General features: G+C 42.7%; 1 protein-coding gene across 6 annotated transcripts in view; it reads left to right on the forward strand.

Moving 5' to 3' along the window:
• PELI1 (pellino E3 ubiquitin protein ligase 1) overlaps positions 1-25,718 on the forward strand; it is a 346,060-nt gene that overhangs the window by 225,775 nt on the left and 94,567 nt on the right. For all 6 annotated transcript variants that reach the window (XM_086927608.1, XM_086927611.1, XM_086927610.1 and 3 more), the window contains one exon: positions 20,764-20,906. In XM_086927608.1, coding sequence (XP_086783734.1) covers positions 20,836-20,906 — 71 coding nt within the window. In that variant the 5' untranslated portion in view covers positions 20,764-20,835. The remainder of the gene's footprint in view (positions 1-20,763; positions 20,907-25,718) is intronic.

Here is a 25,718-nt window from a genome sequence, read left to right on the forward strand (position 1 = left end):
TATACGTCATGGCGCCTTTTTTCATTTTCTTTTTCAGCATCTTCAAAAACCAATGGAAAAGCCAATAGATCAAAAAGATGAGCTTGGTTGGCTTTCCCAATTCTTATTGTGATGTGCAATTTGTTAGTACTGTTGTTTAGTAGATGGGGCATAGTTATGAGGATTTCTGGCACAAAAGTCAGCAAGTGCAGACTGTGATCCTAGAGCCGCTAATGCACTCCTTTAGGATAGTCAAGCTACATGCTTTGGTCTCGCCTCCAGGGGTAGTGAAGTCGAATATTCAAGGCTTACAGTAGGAGGTGCAAAGGTTTGAATCTCCTGTACAACAGGACACAAACGTTGTCTAGTCAGTGGTATAAATTCTTTGGTGTCTAGCTCCTTATTTGCCATTGTGTCATATGGGGAATTTCAAACTACACAATAGACACTAGATTTTCCACAACTGTTTCACTCGTGCATCAGTCATACAAGTATCCCTCACACATGTGAAACAGGAGCCACGTGGGTATCAATGGTGCTGACTTCTCTGGCTCACTGAATAGTTGTTCCACATAATATTCAGAGTGGAAGCCCCCTTCTCTTATCTACCTGCTATCGCTTTAGCATTCTTCTCCTCTATCCCAACCTACACTCCCATTCATCCCCTTCCTGTTGCCTCCTTTCTCCATATCCTACATCTCTCATCTCAACCCCCTATCCTTTCTACCCCTGTGCACATTACACCAACACACCATAGCATCCTGATTCTGCGCCCTGCTTTATACCAACAATCATACCCACTCTTGCATTGCTTTACAGCTGTACACTTCAGAAGCCTCTTCATCAATTACTTTAGCACACATCTGGGAGGAAATGAACACCCCTCACACCATAATCTGCTCACACAGCACTCCCTCAACACCTAACCCCACAACTCGTGCCATCAAGCCGCAATCACTTTACACTCAATAGCACCTGAATTACCTCAGCAATATTGCCTGCACCACACTTTCCCAAACTATACCTCCTTCACTATGCAACCACACAGCACCCACATCACACACACAACACTAGACTCCATCCTATAACCCGAGCCAAGAACTGAAGTCAACTACACAACAATATGGCCCATCATTCTAGACATCCAAAAGCATCACCCTGACCCTATACAAAGCAGACCTATACACAACTCTCGCTCGTATGAAGTGTCATTACAGGATATTAATCGTGAAACACCACCCAATCCATACGTTTTACTACACATATGAGAACATAAACAGCCATCACAGACCCAATGCACAACCTTATAAAGCATCTCGAGTAGCAGGACTTCGTCCTAACATCTCAATCTTGGCACAAAATGAGTTTACTATGGGGGATCACATCCCTCCTCACCAATAACCACACCAAAACACGCACATATCAACTGCTGAACACACCACCCGACAGCAATCCATACAAAAATAATTATCCTTTCTGCAGCTCATAATTGCTCTGCAGTCTGTCAGTCAACCATCACCCAACCATTTACTGGGAACATATCAGAAGTCATTTGTACCCATCAACAACTGAATCCTAAACATTGACAAGCACATTCTTTGGTCCAAATCAAAACTACAGACAGCTTTGCCTTCCTGAAAGTAGAATAAGTAGCCAATTTCGCTTTGGCCCAAATGGTTCAAGAAACTGTTAAACATTTTAGGAACCAGCATCTTTGAGACTGGGGTGGAGCTTTATCTCGTAGGTGTTTGAGGGTATGACTGGGTGTAAGTGGACAATTTCCTGGATAACCTTATTAAGCCAGTCCAAGAGCTTGATGACACTGATAAGTTAGGTTACTATGATAACTACTCCAAGAACAACACTGAAATCTTCCATCAGTAATTTATGCTCACACCATAGTTAAACGTACTTTCTAGGACTAAACAAAGCCATCTACTAAGCAACCTGGACCAGCTTAATATCCAGGAAAGTGGCCACTTTCACCCAATCATACCTACAAACAACTAAGAGATAAAGTAACATAAAATATGAGGTTCAATAATACCACAAACTTGTGAATTCAACAGCACAGCTTACATGGGTCTGGTGGAGGGTGGTAAGATTTCACTCCACTGCAGTACACCCTCAGAGCGAACACTGGAACACTCCTTTACCACTTGGGCTGGTCACATGGACCTTGATTTCCCTTCATTCCTCGCCCAAGACTCTAGGGTTCATCTAATTTTATTACCACTCCAGTCCTTGAGTATATTGGGGGCAAGAACGAGTATAAAGTTAAAATAAAATGTCCAGGCTTACGTCCATAAGTAGGACCAGGTTTGGAGGCAGGACAAAGGGCTTTATTTGCATTGTTATACCCATTAATGTCACCTGGGTCTAGACTAAAACGACAATAACAAAGGTTTCTGCACACATTCTACGTACCCTTGTGTCAGTTCCACGGACTTCGATGGTAAATGTTGGTGCCTGGAGTGTAATTTTAAATTATAGCATTTTTCAAGGTATTGTTCAGGTCCTACTTGATGAGATAGCCATAACATTAAGACATTTACCAATGACCCCAGCTCATGTCAGGCATTTCACATCCATAAGCATTCTCGGTGATCAATGCTCAGGCCAAAATCAATGTAACCAAGTCTGGAATAATCTTAAATCATTTATGATTAAATACCCAATAAGTAATTTCATGCTGAGAATTCATCCTTGCAGCGCCCCTGGAGCAGAGTAATTCTTATCGGACCAAGTTTATAACGGAGAGAATACGCGAAAAGGCAACACTTAGGAATTCAGATCTATTCTAAGACTAATTTCGATTCCTTACAACATGCGGACAGTATCAAAACAAAAATTGCAAGCTACAGATAAGTGATAAGTTGTGTATATCTGCAGTAGTGTTAGTGCAACACCGACACATTTTTTGCCATTGCAGTTCATGGTATAAAATGCGCATAAAAAGACAAATTGTTCACAATGATGCATCTTATAACTTCTTGCCACTACAGTTCTTCATTATATGTACAGTAATTGCATTGTACAAAATCATCTTGGAGGTTCTGGTTTGAAAGAACCAAGTGAATATCACATTTGCTGAACTGTAAAATAAAGGGTGAGTGGACGGCAGGGTAAAGAGGTGCCGGAAGAAAGGGTTTTAGTGCTCCATTTTAGAAAGAACAGATGTGGGCAGCACACTTCTTTACGAAATGTGGTTGGTTTGCTGTCACTCAGACTTCTGTGTGACGAATCTTGAATATTTGTGACCAAGGTGTAAACCTGTTGGTCTGCCAAGTGTCCCTTTTGCTGGGAAAGGCCCATCTGCCAATAAGAAGTAGCTTGTCTGCTACTCACAATTTGTTGTCTGCACTTAGGGTGTATGTAGAGGGCCCTCAAAACTAGAAAAACCTCAAACTTGAAAAAGGTGTAGCCTTCTCAACTCTTATACAGGTTACTGTTAGTCTATATTCCAAATTGATGTTGTGGATCAGCATTTAGTTTTGTGTTCAGCCGTATCAAACAACAAGAAAACCAATAGATCGCACATTTGAAAGGTATTTGCTGACAATTTGGATTTGGCAATGTTTTTTCTAATGCTGTTCAGCATCAGCATGTGTACGTAGGCGTCCTGGTTTAACAAAAAAAAAAAAGAATTATGCTAAAGGACTTTCTTTTTTGTTTTTGTTTATTGAGAAAGGAGTAGCCTGGTAGTAAATTGCAGCTGCTGTGTACTCAAACACAGAAACAACCCTGAACCTGGAAAGGTGAGGAAGCACTCAACGTCGCCGAGAAGCAGTGAGCAAGCGGGTGGAGAAGTAACGGAGGCGCTGGGTGGGGAGTAGGCAAAGTAAAGGGGAAGCAACGTAAGAAGCAGCACATGAGGGAGAGAAGAAAGCACATACATTCAGATGTAGTGCTCAAAGAAAAAGAAAAAAAGTAGCTATGTGAATGACAGCAGTTGGTGGATATAATTCATCCCATCAGAAGGATGGTAAAGAAGATGTACACCAGGGAAAGGATATGCAAGAAGAGGAAGGAAAGCCATTGAATAAGAAGCAAGCAAATGAGATGACAAAGTCAACAAATGATAAGCAGCATGCTGACCCAAAGCGCATTGTTAGCAATGGTATTATACACAATAAATCTATTAGTAATAGACAGCTAAAACGGTCTGCAAGCTACAGCTAAAAACAAGCATTTACAATGCAACGGTTTCGCCTTTGTAAAAGTTAGAGCTATTGGCATTGTAAATGACAATTTTTTTTATTTATGTGTTGGTTTTGAAAACAGATAAATAAATGGCATTGCCATTTACAATGCCAATAGCTTAATCTCTCGCAAACAGTAACAATGATTAATAATAACTAACCTTCTTATCAAAGGACCAAAAACCCTGCCTTAAGTTGCAGTCATTAAAGAGATTGCAGACAATTAGGAGCTCCCTGAGTGATGGTGTGTTTTATAGGTGTGTGTGTGTGTGTGGGTTTGTGCACGTGTGTATTGCTGGCATGCAATGCTCACATTCAATTAGGAGCTCCCTGAGTGATGGTGTGTGTGTTTGTAGGTGTGTGTGCGCGTGTGCACGTGAGTATGCACATGTGCACGGGTGTGTGTGCATGATCATTGTGTGAATGAACGTTCACGAGTGTGTATGAATGTGCGCATGTGAGTGAGTGTGCATATGCATGGATCCACAAGGCATGAAAATGTATGTGCCACTCTAGTTCGTTGGTCTGCAAGGATTTTTTCATCATGCCCTCTGAGGCAATCATGGACCAGAAACAATGTTTACTGCATGTGTGAGTGAAAGCAAGTGAATGTCAGAATGCATATGTTTGTATCTGTGGCAATGTGTTAAAAGTGGTGCGTGCATGTGTGAGGGTAAGTGTGTGAAAGAGAGAGATAGTGTGCAAAAGGCCTTGAAGGGCTGGTATCAATATGCAACAATTGTCAGCAACTCATTCTCCTGCTCATCTATGCAATCATAAACCAAAATGTACGTGTGTGTTCGTGCATGTGCACTCGTGTAAGTGTGTGTCTGTGTGCATTTGTGGAAGAATGCACAAGTGTATTAGAGTTTGAATGTGTGAATAATGCGTACACCACTCTAGCTAGGTGGTCTGGCATATTCGGCCTCCCATTAACAAACTCATGAAGCAAACATAAACTAAACCAAATCTTGTGTGTGAGCTGTAGGGTCTTTCCCTTGCGAAAATGAGGTGTGAAGCAAATTACCACATGGGAGTCAAACCCGAGCTCCCAAAGTGTCATTGCCTGCAGGGGAATGAAATCAAATTGTGATGCCTATTACCCCTGTCCCTAATCTTAAGGTTCCCAGGTCCACTCCACAAGCAATCCATTATGTCCTTGTTATCGCGTTTCCTTAAACCCATTGAGATGGACCGAGCAAACCCAATTACACAGATAATGCCTGCGGTAATGTCAGCTCTGGGGTGGTGTCGAGGGGACTGCAGGGCCAGAAACAAGGCCAGCTCTGCTGCCCCTGGGCCGAGGCACACCTCATCCCTGCTCCCGCGTCACTTTCTCTGCCACATACACACACACGCACACACAAACAGGGCCACAGAAGCAAGACGCTCAAACAGCACAACACCAGCATGAACACCCAACATTCACGCAAACACGCACACTCAAAGGACGTGTGAGCCCAAAACACAATTACAGGAATACTTCACCGAAGCACACACATACAGCAATCAAACCATGTACTCCTATAACAATACAAACTCCTGTGCATTCGGGGTAGGCACACAACCACAAAACACAAACAAAAACTTACAAACATATGTGACACAAATCACAGCGATAGAAGTACAACCAATCACTCATACATAATACATACATTCGACACACACGGAACACTCTTATGTCACATAGATATGTACATATCTAAGTGACGTTTGCACATACCCAAACATACATTGAACACAATTATAAACTTTCAAAGGCGCACCAATGCAGTTTAGCATACAAGACACGTATGGCAAAACACCAAATACAAACTAAACACACGTACCAAACACACACACATATCTACCAAAAGTAACGAAAACAAGTAACACAAAACCACTGGCCCAGAGCACACTGCGCCCCTCCAGCTCAAAGACAGCTTATGGCTTTGCAACGGACAGGAACGACTTCCGCAGGCACTAGGGGAGGGGCAGCAGGGTCGGAGATCCGAAAGGACCAGCACAGCATTATTTATTTATTTTTATTTAGGGCATTTTTATATAGCGCGGAAATTACCCAAAGGAACATTAAACAAGCTGTGTGTAAACAAACACTTTGTACTTGCTTATGAGAAGCACAGCTGGCATTTACTGACAACCTTGCTTCTCGTAATCAAGGATTATAGGTACAAAGTGTGTATTTATGCACCGCTTGCAGGTTTTCAAAACAAATGAATAAAAGCATTGTCATTTACAATGCTAATAGCTCCAACTCTTGCAAATGCAAGACCTATTGCATTGCAAATGGTTGTTCATTATACGGTACAAAAGGGAGTGGTGATGGACGGAGCATCTGAATCAATCAAACACTCCCACCCAGTCAAAAGATCTGGGTTTAAACCATCACCGTTTATCACCACCCCCTTTTGTACCACTGTTCATTATTCGTGCACCACAAAAATAACACTTAGCACCAAACATTTGTAGTTTGTCCAGGACATTAAGAACACCCACAGCTCGGTGCCTGGAACAGAAAGCGAAATAAACAGGAGGGAGAGGGAGATGTAGAAAGAAAGAAAGTCGGGGACAGAAGTTAGGAATTCCAGATAAGGACAGAGAGAGAGAGATAATGAGAGACAGGCAGACCAGGACAAAAGTCAAAGTTAGGGAGAAAATAGAAAGTCAGAGACTTCCTTGCAACTCTAGACCTCAAAGACGCATACTTTCATATACTGATACACCCTGCTCACAGAAAGTATCTCAGGTTCACCATACAAGGACAGCACTACCAGTTCAAAGTACTACCATTTGGTGTCACAACAGCTCCACGCGTCTTCACCAAATGTCTAGCTACAGTGGCGGCACATCTCAGGAGGCAACACATCCATGTGTACCCTTATCTGGACGATTGGCTAATACACGCGCCATCGGCCCAGCAGTGCGCCAAACACATGTCAAAAACCATCCATCTCCTGCACAGTTTAGGCTTTTCGCTAAACTACCCAAAATCACATCTGCAACCCTCCCATGTACAACAATACCTGGGAGCAACTATAGATACACTAGCAGCAAAAGCATATCCCAACGCAGCACGGATCAACGTCATGCTATCATTGATCCAAAAGTTCAGGCCCCAACACTCAGTACCAGCTCGAGTGTTTATGCAACTAATAGGCATAATGGCCTCATGCATATTCATAGTCCCTCATGCCAGACTACACATGCGTCCTCTCCAAGAGTGCCTAGCAAGGCAGTAGAACCAGGCTCAAGGGCAATTACAGGACCTAGTGTTGGTGACCAGTCGGGCATACAACTCTCTGCATTGGTGGAATCCACAAAACCTTTGCAAAGGACGACTGTTCCAAGAGCCTGTCCCACAAATAGTGTTAACCGCGGACGCATCCCTACTAGGATGGGGAGCCCATGTCCTACACTACACAGTACAGGGACTCTGGACTGTACAACAAAAGAAGATGCACATCAACCTTCTAGAGCTGATGACTATCTTTCTAGCCCTAAAAGCATTCAAGACACACTTATGCAACAAAACCGTGTTGATCCGGACGGACAACATGATAGCTATGTATTACATTCAAAAACAGGGAGGAACACACTCGCCACAGCTGTCGCACCTAGCTCAAGCAATGTGGAAGTGGGCCATTCAAAGGAACATGTTTCTTATGGCAGAGCACCTTCCAGGCAAGGACAATCAAGTAGCCGACCTGCTCAGCAGGCACAGTCAACAAATGCACGAATGGGAGATTCACCCCAAAGTGCTCCAACCATTCTTCCGGAAGTGGGGACGCCCAGAGATAGATCTGTTTGCCACAAGCGAAAACGCAAAATGCCAGTACTTTGCCGCCAGGTTCCCACATCCACAGTCGCAAGTCAATGCGATATGGATGAACTGGTCAGGCAAATTTGCGTACGGTTTTCCCCCAGCTCCATTAATACCGCTAGTGGCACGCAAACTACGCCAACAATCACTGACGCTAATCCTAGTTGCTCCCACATGGGCAAGGCAACCATGGTACACAACGTTCCTAGAACTGTCAGTGGTGCCTCATCAAAGACTGAGACTCACACCCAATCTTCTAACTCAGAGCCTTGGAGAAATCCAACATCCAGATCCGCAACAGCTGAACCTGGCGATCTGGCTCCTGAAATCCTAGAGTTTGGATACATAAACTTGCCTCCAGACTCTATGAACATTATCAATGAGGCAAGAGAACCCACTACCAGGGCATGTTATGCAGCTAAGTGGAAATGTTTCGTCATTTACTGCAGAAACAATGATATAAACCCACTTGATGCTTCTACTCAAAACATCATTTGCTATCTCTTGCACCTACAACGCTGCAATTTAGCCTATTCATCCATCTGGATACATTTAGCTGCGTTAGCAGCATATCTTCAAAACAGGCAACACCTTTCACTATTTAGGGTGCCAGCAATTAAAGCGTTTATGGAAAGACTCAAACGCGTAATTCTTCCAAGACACCCACCTTCACCGGTCTGGAATCTGAACATTGTTTTAACCAGATTTATGGGCCCACCTTTTGAACCACTACACTCATGCGAAATACAATTTCTTACTTGGAAGGTGGCTTTCCTTATTGCCATTACTTCGCTTCGAAGAGTTAGCGAGCTCCAAGCCCTAACTATTCAAGAGCCATTCGTCCAAATACATGCAAATAGAGTAGTTCTCAGAACAAACCCTAAATTCATGCCAAAGGTGGTATCCCATTTCCACATAAATCAAACCATCGAACTGCCAGTATTCTTTCAAAATTCACAAACAGTAGCTGAAAGGGCCTTGCATACTCTAGATCAGTGGTTCCCAAACTTTTGACTCCTGAGGACCCCCATTGAATCACCACTGGAAGCCGGGGACCCCCACGCAATTTGTATGATTTAAACTTCAAACATTGAAACAGTAATTCGAAAAAAATAGACATGTGTGCACACAAAACAAATACTCAAAGTACTAAGGATTTTGGGGCCAGATGTACGACCATTTCTTTTAGCGCCTCGCAATTGGCGACACATTGCAAGTGGCAAATTGCAAATTGCTAAATGAAATGTACAACAGTGTGTTTAACACTGTTTGGGATTCCCAATGGGGTCGCTAATTGCGAGGTTCATTAATATTAATGAGCCTCTAGCAATTTGCGAGCCCATTGGGAATGCCACCCCTCCCAGCAATGGTGGCCTGCTGGGCGCTGCAGGCCACCAGGTCTCGGACTGCTTTTAAATAAAGCAGTTTAAAAAAAATTAATGCAGCCTGTTTACCATGCTTTTAAAAAAAAAAAGGAAAATTAAACGTTTTCGTTTCATTTTCTAAGGGCAGGCAGAGGTCCCTGGGACCACTGCCTGCCCTTAAAAAATAATTTTGCATGCATTTGCAAAGGGGAAGGGGTCCCCTGGGGACTTCTTCCCATATGCGAATGCATTACCATCTACTTGAAGTAGGCGGTAATTGTGACTATTTTGCGACCGCAAAACATTTGTACTTGGTTTTGAGACTCGCTATTTGGAAGGGAATGCCCCTTCCAAATAGCAAGTTGCAAAACCTATTTAGAGAGTCACAAACAAATTGCGACTCGCGAAATAGGCTATGTACATGGCCCAGTAGGTTTTTGCATGCACAAACTGGTTCGCAAACCCGTTCGCGCGTATAAAAACAGATCGTACATCTGACCCTTAGTATTTTATATTGAAGTAATAGCCCCTCTGTCACATGTATTTCATTTGTTTATAGCATCTCTCATACCATTGTAGGATGTCAGAGCACTTTACATCACACACATATAGAGACATTGAATCATACATGTATAAATTAGTGTGTATATAAAATGTTTAAAGAGTGCTTGGTCTGGAAAAGCACAAACTCAGGATTCAGAACATAACACAGTGGCTAGCATTGACTTGAACATTAAAAATGTATTTCCACCCAAATATATCTTTTTAGCAGCATCAGGATAATGAATAACTGGGACAAAATATAAGTTACTAACTGGTACCATGCAGTTTGCAAGCAGCTCTTTGATGAGAATTTATAGGTCCCTCTGCTAGATTACGATTGTCACTTATGAAGTGCACAGTAACATAAGAATCTCTGTGACAAAAGCAGTAACCACCAACCTAGGCACATAAAATACTGCTTTTTAAGATGCATGTTACACGTTCTTTGCAGTAGGCACATTAACCCTCTGTGCTACATTAGTTAAATCAAAGCTGCCACTGATCAAAACTCCCCTCACTCTCCAGCAGGTACATTAATCACTGGCATTCTTTTGACACTTTTATTGTTGCTGGAAAGCTGCTAATTACACAAGAAACATTTGTGTTCTTTTTAAACTGTTGCCTGGACCCCCTGGGAATGTGTCAAGGACCCCTGGGGGTCCGCGGACCACAGTTTGGGAAACACTGCTCTAGATGTCAAAAGAGCTCTGCTATACTATATAGACAGAACTAAGGCATTTCGAAAAACAAAACAGTTGTTTGTTGCTTTCTCACCGCAACACAAAGGCAACCCTATTTTAAAATCAGGTACAGCCAGATGGATCGTTAAATGCATCCAAATATGTTATTTATAGGCCAAACGCACCTTAACAGTTCCCCCTAGGGCGCATTCCACACGCAAGCTAGGGGCATCCATAGCTTTTCCTGGGTAATATTCCTTTACCCGAAATTTGTAAAGCAGCCACATGGACAACAACACATACATTTACAAAACATTATTGTGTAGATGTACATTCAAAACAGCAAGCTGCTGTAGGACAGGCTGTTCTCAAAACTCTTTTTCAGACTGCTGCAGCTGACACAGGTAGCCACCACTAAGGGAGATACTGCTATACATTCTATGCACAGATATGAATTCAGCAGCCCACATGCCTCGAACGGAATATGCTACTTACCAGTATGCATCTGTTCATGTAGAGCTGCTGACATTCATATCGCACACCCACCTCCCCGGTGCCTGTCGCAGCTGCAGCATTCACTCTTTGCATGGACATCTCTTACTGTACTATACTTCGTCTCTGCCACAATGGCGAAAACAATCTGAGGATGGAGAGGATGCCCATGCGCACTGTAGTCTGAAGGAAGAGCCACCTATCTCGTGATACTTCGAAGACTCTTCCAGGACAACAATGTGCAATCGTCCGGACCCAACACTAGGCAGCGATCTATGTACAGATATGAATGTCAGCAGCCCTACATGCCAAGAACAGATGCATACTGGTAAGTAGCATATTCCTTTTCCTCTTCCTCGCAACGATCTTTCATGTAAATTTTGTAACGTTTGTAATATGCTAAATGCCAAATTCCTCATGTAAAGCGCTCTGATAGCTCCGGGTGTAACAGCGCTATATAAAACTCTTAAAATAAATAAAAATAATACTGATTAACTAGGTTAGTCCCCCCCCACTTCTTGGACCCAGTGGTTTTTTGCAGGGTGTAGAATCAACTCTTGCAATGTTATTTGAGCAGTCCTATACACATCTGTTAACATGGCATTACATACGTCACCTACGTCTGACACATTAGTGAGTCTGTTAAAAACGTAAAAAGCCGAACTTGTAGGCTGTTCAAAGAGCCCTTCCCAGGCGGAGAGTGGGGAGGGGATGGAGCGTTTCTTTGTGAATAGCTTCACATGTGCTTACTGTGCTCGTAGCTACAGCATCTATCGGAAACAGTCAGAGGTGGGACCGCCGGGCGTTCCCTCTCCATCTTTATATTGGTTATGTTTTGCATGCGGTTAATGGCAAGAATAAACTTTATACCTCAGCAAGGGCATCTTTGCAGGGGGGGCGGCGTCCACCCGGTAAAATAAATTAAAATAAGTGGGGGGACGCCGTCCACCTGCGTGGTACCCCGACTCGTGCCCTGCTCCCTCCTGTTGTCTGTGCCTCCCCTCCCCCGTTGTCCGTGCCCCCAGACTGCCCTCCCTCCCGTTGTCCATGTGCAACACGTGATTCTAGACCACACTATTAGGCCACACCCTTCGTTACAACGGACACGCCCCTTACATGAGTCCTTGTTTTATGGTCTAACATAAGGGAGAACGGTTTCAGAATGTTATATTCCATAAACGTAATACAGCAAGAATGTTTTTACAAGAACAATCTTACAAAAACTACACACAGTAAGCCATGAATGCAAGCTGCGTCCATGTGGATCCCGAGAAGGGCATATATTTATTGGCTTTGACACAGCTCGTGTTACTAGTTTTCCTTTTCCCCTCTGCAGCGCTCTTCTTCTGCCGTTTGGATAGGTTTACGCTATGCAGAAACCTCATGCATGCCTCGTGGGGGTAGCACAGACACCTTCCTGGTTTGCATTTCTGTGGCAGTGGAATGTTTACCGATGTCCAAGGACTGTTTTCAGACGCATTAGAGGTCGAACTTCCTCTGTGGCGCGCGCGCTGGTAGACGCATTTTTTAGGACGAGGCTTCATCTCGAGGAGTTGACTGGAATTTGGACGGACCGGCCTGTACTCTCTTTGGGCGCTCTTTGTAGAACATCGTTACCCGTATACCATCTTTGGAACTCTTTTATTACTGAATTTCTTTCAGCCTCGCCTCACCCACCCTGACTCCAACGACCTTAAAGTGGTGTAAAGCGCTTTACAAGCAAGCAACATAAGCTGATGTTGCAGTTGAAGGAATGTATTTCTTGCTTTGCTGTTTTTTCCCATTTTGACTCTCCCAGCACATTTTTGGCACCAGTTTTTCATCTGTAGATTCTTTCACATCCTCCACCCTTGCCAACAATAACTCCTGTGTTTTCCTCCATAGTGCCGCAGCAAAACATGAACTGCATCACATTCCTCGTTGTTCAGTGGAGGAATCTGCAGTTGGCACTCAGCAGCGTCTACGTTCCCGCTGCTGTCTCTGGGCAGATAGGCAGTAGGCGGATGAATGTTCTGTTTATTACTAATAATTCTGTACTACAGATATTTTCAGGATTCCTCGAGTACGTGCTGAAGCTCAGCCCCTCACAACTTTTCGATCAACCCAACTCGGGTGACTGAGAGAGGCTTGTCAGTTGTCATAAGGGAAGGATGGAGTTATATTGGAGTAGTCCTTTGTTGATGTTTACTCATGTGTTCAGTGACTGCGTCCCGTGTCATAGCACGGGACACAGAATGTACATATATTTTATGTCGGTCTTTTACTCTTCTTGCTCCGTCCTTGGTGCTCAGTGGAACGGCTCGCTGTTTGACAGACACCAAGGAGGCGAGGGAAGCCGTGGTGGGCTCACTGTTCAGTCGACGAGTTATCAAATAAAGTCTCCTGTTAATACATCGGCTGTCGCGTGGTGATTTCCCCACTTAACGATTTGCTTAACGAGTTCATGCTGCATGGGTCGCTGCCCAATGGGAAATGGGAGCTCAGTGAACGACAAAGCATGCCACGCTCACAAAACGTTGGTTTATTTAGTATCATGAGTTTAATAACACCAGTATCTTTACCGTCACATATAATGCGTTTTCCCAAAGAATGTTTAATGTGAAAAATAATAAACTTTAAGTTGAAAGATTTCATTGCATTATGATTTTGTAATTTACAACAATAGTTCACTCTACACCTTGTAGTGTTGTTCTATTTCATTTCATTCTGCTGTATCCTATTCAGTCAGGTTTTAATCACGAAATGTAGTTCTGACTCCTGCAGAACACGGTATGCCATCTCTTACACACTGACTGAATATATTATCATCAGCATGTTATCTGAGTGACTTCTACCACGAAAACGTTTATGATCTACGACAGACAGGAAGGTTATACTGCACTCCTGATCTATTTTCTACCATAAACTTCAGCATTTTAAATTATTTTGCCTGACGCTTACTTTTAATGCAATCCATGTTTACAATTTTTTTTTTACCCCTTGCTAGTATAGTTGATTTCCCCTAGTGTCTCCCTAAAGAGGAGTTTTTATAATGGAATCGGAAGGAGTTTAAAGTTGATGCTTGAAAATGTTAATTTAAGAAAATGGCACCTATAGTTAATTCTGATGTCATTTTGACCTTTTAAATGAGCAGGCCACCGACTCAATTTCCTCTTGATGATTAAATGTGAAATACAATAGCAGTTGCACTCACAGTAGACGCATGAGCAGTTGGAATATCGAAATGAAACGGTGGGGAAGCTTTCATGCATTCCATAATTTATGAACATTCAGTTTGTGGAGCAGAAATACTTCGATTTGCCCATTGATTTTTTTTTTTGTTCCCCCTCCTGCCCCCAGTGGAACACACAAAGGAAGAGTGTGCTAGAAACTGACGATTCAGGCACTGGGAGGTTCAGGGCCGCACAGTTGAGTTTGTGCCCGAGATTTCTGCATGTTACTCTGTGCTCTTTTTGCCCAGTGGTACACAATAACCAATTCCTTTTTATTTGTAAACTGCAGCTTCTGCGGATTTTTCTCAAAGTCCGAGCAGTCTGTGGTTACCGGGCAGTAGCAGTGCTGGTACTGGTGGTTACCACTGGACTCTTGGGGGTACACAATGCATTTCCTTTGTACAGCGCAATATAAGGTTAGTGAGCCAAGAATTGAGTTAACAGTTTTCCACCGTGGTGCTGGTGGTGCCCGGGGCTCCGCACAGCTCTCTGTAAATATTTATTTTATTTTAGCCCTAGGGGGGTGTTGGTCCCAGGGCTTCAAACAGCCCCAGGAGTGGTGTCCACACGGCCCCCCTACATTTTAATAATAAAGCCCCAGGTAGGTGGTGGACTGCCTTCTTTTCGAAAGATGTGCGTCCCTTAAGTCTAAAACTACTGGAGGGATTTACACCAAATAACAAGAAGCACTCTTTCTGGACCAAGAGCTAGCTTTCTGCCAGATTCATTCCAGAAGTTCGGGCTGTAGTAGGGTCTACAATCCCTATGGGAATTAACATGGGAAATGCACTTTTTTTTTTACCCCCTCTTTTCCTGTTCCCCACTTGACCGATTGCCCCGAAACTTTCCATGCAGGGCCGGTGCTAGGCATTGGCAGTGTAGGCTGCTGCCTAGTGCCTTGCACTCAGCCCACCAGCATGGGGCCCGCACCAGTTTAACAAACCAGCAGCCCTCTTGTACTCCTGCCGATTCAGTTGAAAGAAAGGTGTTTCTTTGCAATTGGGCCCATGAGAGGAAGGGGAGGGAGCCCTCCGAGCCTCTTAGGGATGGTGTCTTATTTACCAGGAGACGCATTTTGCTGGTTTGTCCATTCAGACACACTGTGGGGCGCCCATTGTCAGCACTTTAGTGCCCCACAGGTTTAACTCTCATCCCCAAGCAATTCTCATACCTTCAGCTGTAAAAGAGGGGCTTGTAGGTGGCTGAGAGGAGGAGCTGCAGCCCAGGGTGACTCTGCAAAAAGCAGCTTTCGGAGCCCTGAATGTATCACATATGTAAATTAGAGGGGCCTTGCACATTTCCTTTCTGCCCAGGGTTCAAAATCCTAAAACCGACCCTGTTTCCGTGCACAACAAGACCCAACTTGGGCGGTGCTGGTTCTCCAGTTAAGGATCTGTTAAATATTCAATATCCTTGCTCCTTACTTGGAGTGCTGGTGCCCTACTTTACTAAGGAATGAGGGAGTTGAGAATATCTATATAGTTAAAGATTATCTCTTCTTTCACTTTGAATTTTCTTTCTCTTGTGGGCATTGTTATTGACTGATATTTACATGGTTACCATCTTCAAATTCATTTTTTGCCATTTGGTCTGTACGCAAGATGGAGGAGCTCTAAATGAAGTGCAACAAATTTGACTGTCACTAAAAAAATGTGACCCTTCATCACAAGTATTTTGAAGGAAGAAGAGAATATGGTCACCGAACAAACTTCAAGTTTGATGGGATACCACAGGGATCACCATAACCGGTTTCCACTGAGAAAAGAAAACCATGAACGGTAGGAGAAAACATGTTCCAAGACTACAGAAGTGGGGCTAAAGCGACACATGGATAATACCCTATTTAAGTTTTACCCCAAGTGTCACCACAAATTCATCAAGAAATATACCCACAGGGTCTGCAGCGTCTTCTTTATGAGGGAACAGCTCAGAGGGGTGTCCCCTGCTGAGTTCCAACCAAAAACTCTGAAGGTGAACGCAAAATGTTGTACACTTTACACAATGGTGAAGGAGCAAGGAAGCACCTTTCGTTTAAGAATCTTGGCCTGACCAGCAAAGAAGAGGAAAACATTAAAGAAATTTTGTTAAATGAAGGAGGGGGAAATCGTACATCAGAGAAAGTGTAATTGATGTTGAAAGACTCTAGGCCGCTAGGGAGGCATTTAGGGAAGCCGACACAAAGAAATTGCATAAGGCAACAGCCATAGTCTCTGAATACTGTAAAGCTGCCTTGACGTCTAGGCACTAGCTGACCGAAGGGCGATAGTTTCACAAAAAGCCACATTGCCTATATCCAGGGACACTGATAGAGGCAAACTTTCAGGACCGTCACCAAAACCTGATGGCAATAAGGAGACGGAGCCTAAGGGCAAGAAGCCACAGAGTCCAAAATGAAAAACTATAAAATTGCCAAGTCGCAAGCACTCAATGTCCAATGCAAGAAACAACGGCTCAAAGCCAAAATGACAGATTTTGATGAAGGGGTTTCTGATTCCAGCAAGGTCATTGGAGTCCCAATCCGTCGAAGAAGTGCGGATGGAGATAGAGCCTCCCACCACCCCAGAGCCACACAAAGAAGGATACGAGGAGTTCTTAGACTATGTGGACACATGGGACACTACCATCCTTGAGAACCAAGAGCCACAGGAGGAAGCCTGGCAAGACCTCGATGCCGACTCTCTAGAGGAAGGCATGGACACATATCCTTCGAGGCCTTTGCCTCCGGACAACCTGGCAGTGAACAATATGCTCACAAAAATAGCTGCGGACACTTATAGGATGCATCTCAAAGTGGAACAGGACAGATCATGTTTCTGCCTAAAAAAACTCATGCCATCGCAGAAGCTGAACACCTGCCAATGCTCCAAAGCATTCTTGACTAAAGAAGGGAGGTTTTTCAAAAGCCAGCTACTTCGAAGACCGTGACCCCTCAAGTTGAGAAAAATTCAGACACTGCTCACAGCATATGATCTTCATCAAGTAGAACTCATCTGTAGACTCACAGCCACCTCAGCCAAGAAGAGAGGAAATGTCCTAACATCAATAGGGCCGCTACCTGATCAAGAAAATAAGTGAATAGAGATGTTGGATAGGACGATAGAGAATGGTGGCCACTTAATCTAGAATCACCAACGCCAGTGCCTTCCTCAAATGCTAGGTTAACCCGCAGTGGGAGGAAATGGTAGCAGGTCAGAAAGAGGGCACAAATAATTGCTCAAGAGGGGAAAGCCTAAAGAAACATGTAACTCAAATCAGCCCTCCACCCAGTGGACACAACCAGAAGGTGGATGTGCACTCAATACTAAGAAACACAATTCTCTGGGTTTCAAGCCTGAGGTACAAGCCTCATGCATAAACATGACCATTGTTTTTATTATCACTTTCAGAAAGACTATGCTCTCAGAATAATACGGGTCATCGGTATCCGGGCTGCTTTGATCGCATGGTGCCCAGTATATTTACATATATTTATTTCATTTTTACATCACTATCACAAACCTCTGCAGAGTGACTATATAACTAACATGTTGACCCTTGATAGGGATATATTTGTTTAATCCCTAGTCCTATTTGTAAACTCTATTCCAGATCCCCACTGATTACAGCCTACTCTGACCCCTGGAAACACTTTATTTTTCACCCTTGCACTTCTTCTGCACTCTGCCCCCTTTTCTATCTATAATCTTTGAAAAACACCTAATACTCCTCCCCTTTAGGGAGTCGTAGCCCACACCATGAACCTTGCAGCCTGGGTGTGAGGAGGGAACCCAATGATAAAGCATGTCACCCTTGGGTGAGTAAGGGTTCTTATCCTAAAAGGATTTCTTTCCTGGTAGCTCCATCACATACACATACATACCAGTGAGTATACAGGACACAACCTAGATACACGTGATCTGTCTGTCCTGTCCTATCAGCTAGCCAGATGTACACATTGTGATTTTTTTTTTTTATCATTCAGCACTGCCAGTGGTCTTAGTTTTTAGGTCTCGGCTGAGCCGCGCGGAAGCGCTGCTCCGCCGAGAACTTATTGTCGGCGTGTGTGCTTCCCAGGAGACACTCCTGGCCATGCGCATCGCCCTGGAGGCGATTTGTAACTGACACGCGCACAAGTACGAGCGCTGAGTTGTGCGCTGTTTGTTCTCCAGTTTCGTTTTTGCCTGTGCCACTGTCGATTATATGCAGATACATATGCTTACATTCAGCAAGCTGCTTTGGTTTAGCAAGCTGCATTTTCTTAAAATACAATGCGCTTTTAGAGTATACGTGTAAACCGCTTTCATTCATCAAGCTGCTTTCATTTTTCAAGCTGCATTTTCTTTAAATTCAATGGCGTTAAAAGTAAACAGCTTTCATTTAGCAAGCTGCTTTCATTTCTCAAGCTGCATTTTCTTAAAATACAATGCGTGTTTAGAGTAAACGTGTAAACGTGTGACATTTAGGTTTTATTTTCTTCCAATACAATGCGTGTTAACAGTTTACGTGTAAGATTTAGTTGTGCGCTAAGTTGTGCGTTGTTGGTTCTTCATTTTTTTTTATTCTGTGCCATTGTGATTGTCTTCTATATGCAAATAGACATGCTTTTATTCAGCAAGCTGTTTTCATTTACCGAGGTGCATTTTTTTAAAATACAATGCGCGTTTACAGTAAACGTGTAAGATTTATGTTTAATTTTCTTACATTACAATGCGCGTTAACAGTTAAAGTCTAAGATTTAGTGACTTCTGAAAAATGCAGTGTTATTTATCAATGCTGGCATAGTGATTCTCGATGACATGCATTTGATGCTAGAGTCTCGCAATTGCTTTTGCGTCTTAAAGTCTTTGGAATTGCACTATTAGATCGCTTTTCCCCCATAAAGCCTTTTTAAGGTGAGTACCATTTGCATTACATAGGGACACTTAATTATTTTTTTCGGTTCTGGAATCTTGTGATTTGTGTTATTCACCTAATGCTATAAGTCTCGCGCTACTCTCGTGCTACAGTAGAACGTGGTGCTTCCCTAGCCTCAAAGTCGGCTGCTTTAGTTGTCGGAAATGTTGACTTTTGCCTTCTTCATTAGCATATCAAAGAAAGTAGCATCTCCATAGTACTTTTAGTGTTGTTGTTAGTGTGGCGTTATCTGGGGAGTTTCTGTCTGCTCGCCCTGTTTTTATAAAAAAGAAACTTTTCATACGGAAATGTTGACTTTTGCCTTCTTCATTAGCATATCAAAGAAAGTAGCATCTCCATAGCACTTTTAGTGTCGTTGTTAGTGTGGCGTTGTGACTCTCGTCTACATGGAGATGGACACGCTTTTATTTAGCAGCCCTTTGCTTACTTTTGGCAGAGTGTTATAAAAGCAGCGTGTGTTTAAGATTAAGACACGTGTTTTGCCAATATTAAATATCACAGAGCGGGCAAGTGCCTAAGCAGGCAAAAGCATGATGGTTGTGAATGATATTATGTGGTTCTATATTTACAACGTAATTATCTAGAATTGTTTTATTAGGCTTTGAAAATATTACATGCACTCAACTTCCTGTTGAGAGGCATGCTGGTGTTTAGTCTAGGTACTTTTTGCTTTTTCTCCCAGTCGGTGCACAGAACTCAGTGATATAGAGCAAACACGAAGCACATCATTTGTTTGAGAATATTTCCAAAGGACGAAGTGTGTTTTCCTTTTATTTCCTTAGTTGCGAGTAGTGAGTGCGCAGAGTAGTGAGTGCGCAGAGTAGTGAGTGCGCAGAGTAGTGAGTGCGCAAAGTAGTGAGTGCATGTGCAGAGTGCTGTGTATTGGCAATGAATATGACAATGCCATTTATTTATGATTTAAAGAAAAAAAAAGAAATGTCATGAGCAATGCCAATAGCTCTACCTTTAATGATGCCGAGACCATTGCATTGCAAATGCTTGTTCCTGTCTTCTTATAGGAAGTGGAGGTGATAGATTTGGAGTTCTCACCAGTTTCAGAAAGATTAAAGTAACCAAAACTATGACTTGCTAGTATAAATCCTGCTACCTTCGCCCCCATATTGCAATAGGTGCAGTCATATCCCAGCCCTACTCCAGGTTAGTTAAAAAAAAAAGTATAGAGACCACTTTGACTTTTATTGGGTCTATGATTGTATATGGTCTTCGATTGGTTTGTGGTAATAATTGATACCGAGTAGATTCATTCTGGTAAATTCCTATTTTGTTTTTTGCGTCTTTTAGATTGGCCGTTGACATTGCATACTAAAGTTTTAAAAATTGAATTTTAGTAGTTTTGTACTTTCCATACGCAGGCAGGTGAGGGCCCTTTATTACCTCTGACTGGGCGGTATAACGGAGTTTTCTACTTTGGTGAAATAAAAAATAACACCCATTTTGCTGGTTTAAATCGAAATATTGCTGTCGGGCTCCGGAGAAATGCTTTATTCATTTGGTTGCTGTAATATATTCTTGTATTTTCTGACTTGGATAATCATATTCTGTTGTTTGAAATTTCAGAAGAAATGATGAGAAAATCAGGCCAAGCCTCTTGATCAGACGTTGCTTGCAGTGAAAGTGACAACCACGCTCATGTTTTCTCCTGATCAAGAAAATCACCCTTCCAAAGCACCAGTGAAATATGGTGAACTCATTGTACTAGGGTAAGTGCATCCTTCTCAATTATATATTGTATGAAACAGTGTCTGCGATTAGGATACAGTTCCCTCCATTCCTAACATAGTTACCTGTTCGACCATAGGCTGACTCTGTTGTCTTACATTTATGTTTTTAGGATGGGGTAGTATTTTCTTTCCTCTTCCATTATTCTGTGCATTTGAGTGTCTGAGCATTTGATGCACTTCCTTTGCCTCCGTACCTTCTCAGCAAACCAGGTCATGTTTCTTACTCCCGGTGGAATTTTTGTGGAACCTGGGATTCTTCTGTTGCAACTTCATCCAGCTTACCTTCTGTTCCCATGTCCACAAATCAACAGATCGCCTTGGATTCTGATACCTTGTATAATGTCAATGTGAAGTAAACGCTTCTGTTAAGATCTCCAGCGGACATAAACAGTGAAACCAGTCTAAGCTCAGTTCTCGAGTATATTTTCTCTCTGCATAACTAGTGAACAAATAAATTCCACTGTTTTATTTATACTTGGTACTGATTTTGTTAGGGTGGTGTGGACCTCCTCCTTATGTGTGCATCAAAGGAGTCCTTAGGAACTGGTGACTTGTTTACTCCTTATATTAGCTTCCGCGTCAGCAGCAAGCCGTTCGAGGTACTGGTTTTGAAAAGCGAATTCCTATGTAGAATCTCCAAATTGTGAAGAATCATCCCAGAGTGACACACTGCTCCAGCCCAACATCAAGCTGAGCCAAACGAAGTTTGCCCATGAAACCTTAACATGCTTACTGCTGCAGAAGCCATGCTGCTCAGACCAGGCAGCCATATGCTAAAGACGCTTGTGGAAACAAGTTTTCTTGATGAGAGTTGTTCGTGCTGTACAGAGCAGTATACGAGTAATAAGTATTATAACCATTTAAAAATAAGAGTGACTTTGACTTTCTGACACTGTTCTTCAATTTCATTGCCTCCGTTCGTTCTCCATAGCTTACCATGTATTCACTTTACACTAGCGTAAAGATGTATGGTTCATGCATTTCCTGCTTAAGTAAAAGTATAATAGGCTTTTGCATTCATTCAGGACACTGGTGAGAATACTTAGTTCTGCTGCAGAGAAAAATCATCCTTGTTTTGACTAAGCAACTCTGACCCTTGGAACACTGTTTTTTGAAAATCTAGATGTACTCCACGACTCCAGGAGATGTAGGTGTCATCCTGTATTGAAGGGTGTATGGTAAAGTTTGGCCAGGGCTCTCTGTGACCTCTTTCTACTCGAGTCTTATGCTGTCATATTTCCAAGGTCAGCAACATGTTCATGTCCAGTAGTTTCCTTTTTGGGATCTTAATTGTTCCTAAGTTGAAATAAACACTACTTTGCAGTAAGAACCTTTTCTGCATTCACATGCTGTGCATTATTCTATGCGCCATGGGGTCTGGAAACATTGCAGGAACTCACAAGATATTCAAGAAAGTTTTGAGTTTTTGTCAAAGAATCATTATTCAGACAAGGATAATACTGAAGGAAGTTGAAAGATAGAGCACCGATTTCAAGTGCACAATTTCCTCAGAGAAAAAATGTTTTAGGAAACTCACTGTCCGAAGCAAGCAAAAAAGCACAGATTGGACAGAGGACTCTAAAGCATCTATTTGCAAACTCATTTCAACCCAGCCTCCCGGGAAGGGAGAATGTCTCTACATAAACGATGCACAGCATGTGAATACAGACAACATTCATGCTTTAAAGTGAAAAGCTATTTTCTTGTAGGAGTAGTTATGAAGCTTGAAGGATTTTCTGAATTCTGTGCGACCCTCCCACATCCCCAGAAATGAGGAGGGTGCTGAGCAAAAATATCCAAGAAAGACATTGAAAGATTAGGTATCCTCGACAAAAACAAGTCACCAAGAGGGAAAAAATCTCAATATGGCAACCATGCGAAGGGACTTCTGGAGTAGACGCCCGACATTGCTGAGGAATAGACAGGACATCAAATGGGCAACTGTGCCCATGTTACAAAAAAAAAAGAACCCAATAATAGTCTACAAAGATCATTTCAGACCCAACCACTATATGGCGTAATGATGCACAATATGTGAATACAGAAAAACTCAACTCTCCAAAACCACTTTTACAAATTTGTAAGCATTTGACAATGGCAGGTAACTGTAGTTACTCAGAAGAAACAGCGGATCAATTTCTGACATTAGTGGCTTTGTTCTCCAAGCTCTGTCTAGTGGTGTTTGAATCACTCCTGCTGGTAGCCAGGCAGTCACCATTCCTCTAGTTCTTTGCACACTGTCTGTAGGCATGGGAAGAACCTCTCTCGCCAAGCCAGTGTGCTATGGAATGATTTGTTCACTGTCCATTGAAACAGTGCGGCCCAAGTTGAATGGCTCTGGTTTCTGTTCCACTGGAGCGTCTTGCAACTGCAGAGGTTTGGAAATACTGTCTTAAATAAAGATGAAACTTCAGTATCAGTCTTGGGAAGTGTTCATCTGGATGTTTGCAAGACTGCATTTCTAATTGCAGTCACCTTAGCTTAAATAGAAAGGTAATTAAGTTTTTAATGTAAATGTAAATGTATAGGCATTTATATAGCGCACTACTTACCCGTAGGGTCCCAAGGCGCTTCGACCGCTGCGAAACCCTTCCTGGCTTCCCTGAGAGATGGTCCCTTAATGGGTATCTCCAGGGTGTAACCAGGCATCCCCGGCGGTCTGGTGGGGCCGTTAGTGAAGATGAGGCAAGCTAATGCCCAGAGTTGCCTAGTGTGATCGCTGATCAGAGTGGGCACCGAGGCGAGAGAATTATCGAGTCCGCTGACCCTGGTCCAGAAACCTGCCGCACCGGGAATCGAACCCTGGTCCCGGGCCGTCCTCTGCTCTCGGGTCTGCCGCCTCTAACCAGTGAGCCACACTACTTCATAAATAATGTAATGTAATGTTTAGAATTCTTGCCTCATGAACCCCCAAGTTGCGAACCAGGAAATCTGCCATCCAAATGTCCTTCAGAGTGCACCAATTCGAAGACTACTATATATTCTTCCTCTCAATTAACCTAATGGGGAATGACTTCAAGGTGTCTGTAGTCTTCTGGAGTTTGCCCTGCATTTGTAAATGCCTGTTTGTCTTGAAGGCTTCTCCACTCGGAGCAAACACTACTTTTGTTACTGTCCAAAGCCCATTGACCTCTTTGAAGCAGTCGCTTAGACTGGGTTATGTTATTTTGCGTTATTTATTCAGTGTTCATGTAGTGTTCTGAAAAAATGACTATTTCTTAAGTTATTAATTAGAAAAAGGACACGTTTTTAATCCTGTGCACAAACCTAATTTGTCCTGAGAACTTCTAAGCTGTAGAGGAACTTAATTCTGCACAGTAGGGACTAGAGCTAAAACGGAACCTCTATGTGCTTTCATCATTCTGAAGACCTTCAGTAGTAAGGCGTTTTGGTATCGTAAAATTCTGAAGATGGTTCAACATGTGTTTTTTTTCTGTTAGACTAGAGGGCCTTCTTTATAAAATACCTAGTGAGTTATGCAAAGCAAGTTCATTCCTGCATTGAGCCAACAAAGGCCAGTGAAGGGCTCTTGAGGCTGGAGCAAAATGTTTTCTCATATCTTAGTTTTGCAAAAGACCTGCATCAGTGTTCTGAAGGCTCCCCAATAAGAGACTAATCCCAGGTACATCTTTATAGCATAGTCTGGGAGAGTTTTTGATCAGATACGATTCCCTATTTTGCTGAGCTAGCACAATCTCCAAGGTTGGGAAGCCATAGAGGTGAAGGCTGACTGACGATTAGCAAATTGTGAGTCAACCGCAAAAGTTTAAATTTGATAAACATTTGATCAGATTCCCGATTTTAAATCATGATGGTTTTAATACAATCTGAAATGGTCCTGTATGTTTCCTGACGGTAGACAATTCTACAGAGATCTAAGGATCATTAACATAATTACTGGCAAACCAAATAGTACTAAATTGCGTGGTTCCCCGCAGTTCAGAGAGTAGCATGGGAAAATGACAACAGAAGAGTCTGATGGATAAAAACTGCAGTAGACAAAAAAGCGACCTTTGAAACCCTAGTTGGGCTAGGCACTTAAGCAGCTTAGGCAGGATGAAATGGTTCAAAATATCACATGTGAATGAAAGCCCTGTAGGTACCAAGCAATGAGGTTTGCCTGGTCATACCTTGTGTGTTGGTCAATAATTGACACCATCTGCCGACTAAATCTCCATTTAAAGTCTGAATGAAGTCTATACTATATGCTGGAGATTATTTTCTGTGATTGGCTTCAGTTGAATTGTGACTACCCTTTCTAGAAGTTTCTCGGTAAGTACCTTTGAAATAAGCCTGTAACTGGCTGGGTATGAACCATCCATTGGTAGTTTCTTCAGTTTTTACATTCCTACGGTAATAATGGCACATAGAAGCTAATTGATTAGCTTGAGGATTCGCAATCTCTAGTTGCTGTGTTTTTCAGATGATCACAAAGCATACACCTCATGTACGCGGAGGATACCCAAATTGTTTTTCTAGTTTTAGAGCAGGGGTCTCCAACCTTTTGTGTAGTGAGAGCTACTTTTGGTCAGTGAAAATCGTCGTGAGCTACGAAACCCCAAGCAACTCACGTATTTTTCCGAGAGACCCCCCACGCCCAGTTTCTTTGACTTTAAGCCTAATTTCTTCAGAGCCCATACTGTGGTTTGAACAAAATACTTAACCACTCTAGCTCAGATGCATTTAATTAGTTTTATAGCACCACTCCTACCAATGACACTTTACATCACACAGAGGCAATCAATCAGGGAAATGTTACATAAGGCAGAGGACAAGAAAGTATATGAGTCA

The sequence above is a fragment of the Lissotriton vulgaris genome, chromosome 6, assembly GCF_964263255.1.
Source record: "Lissotriton vulgaris chromosome 6, aLisVul1.2, whole genome shotgun sequence".
NCBI lineage: Eukaryota > Metazoa > Chordata > Amphibia > Caudata > Salamandridae > Lissotriton > Lissotriton vulgaris.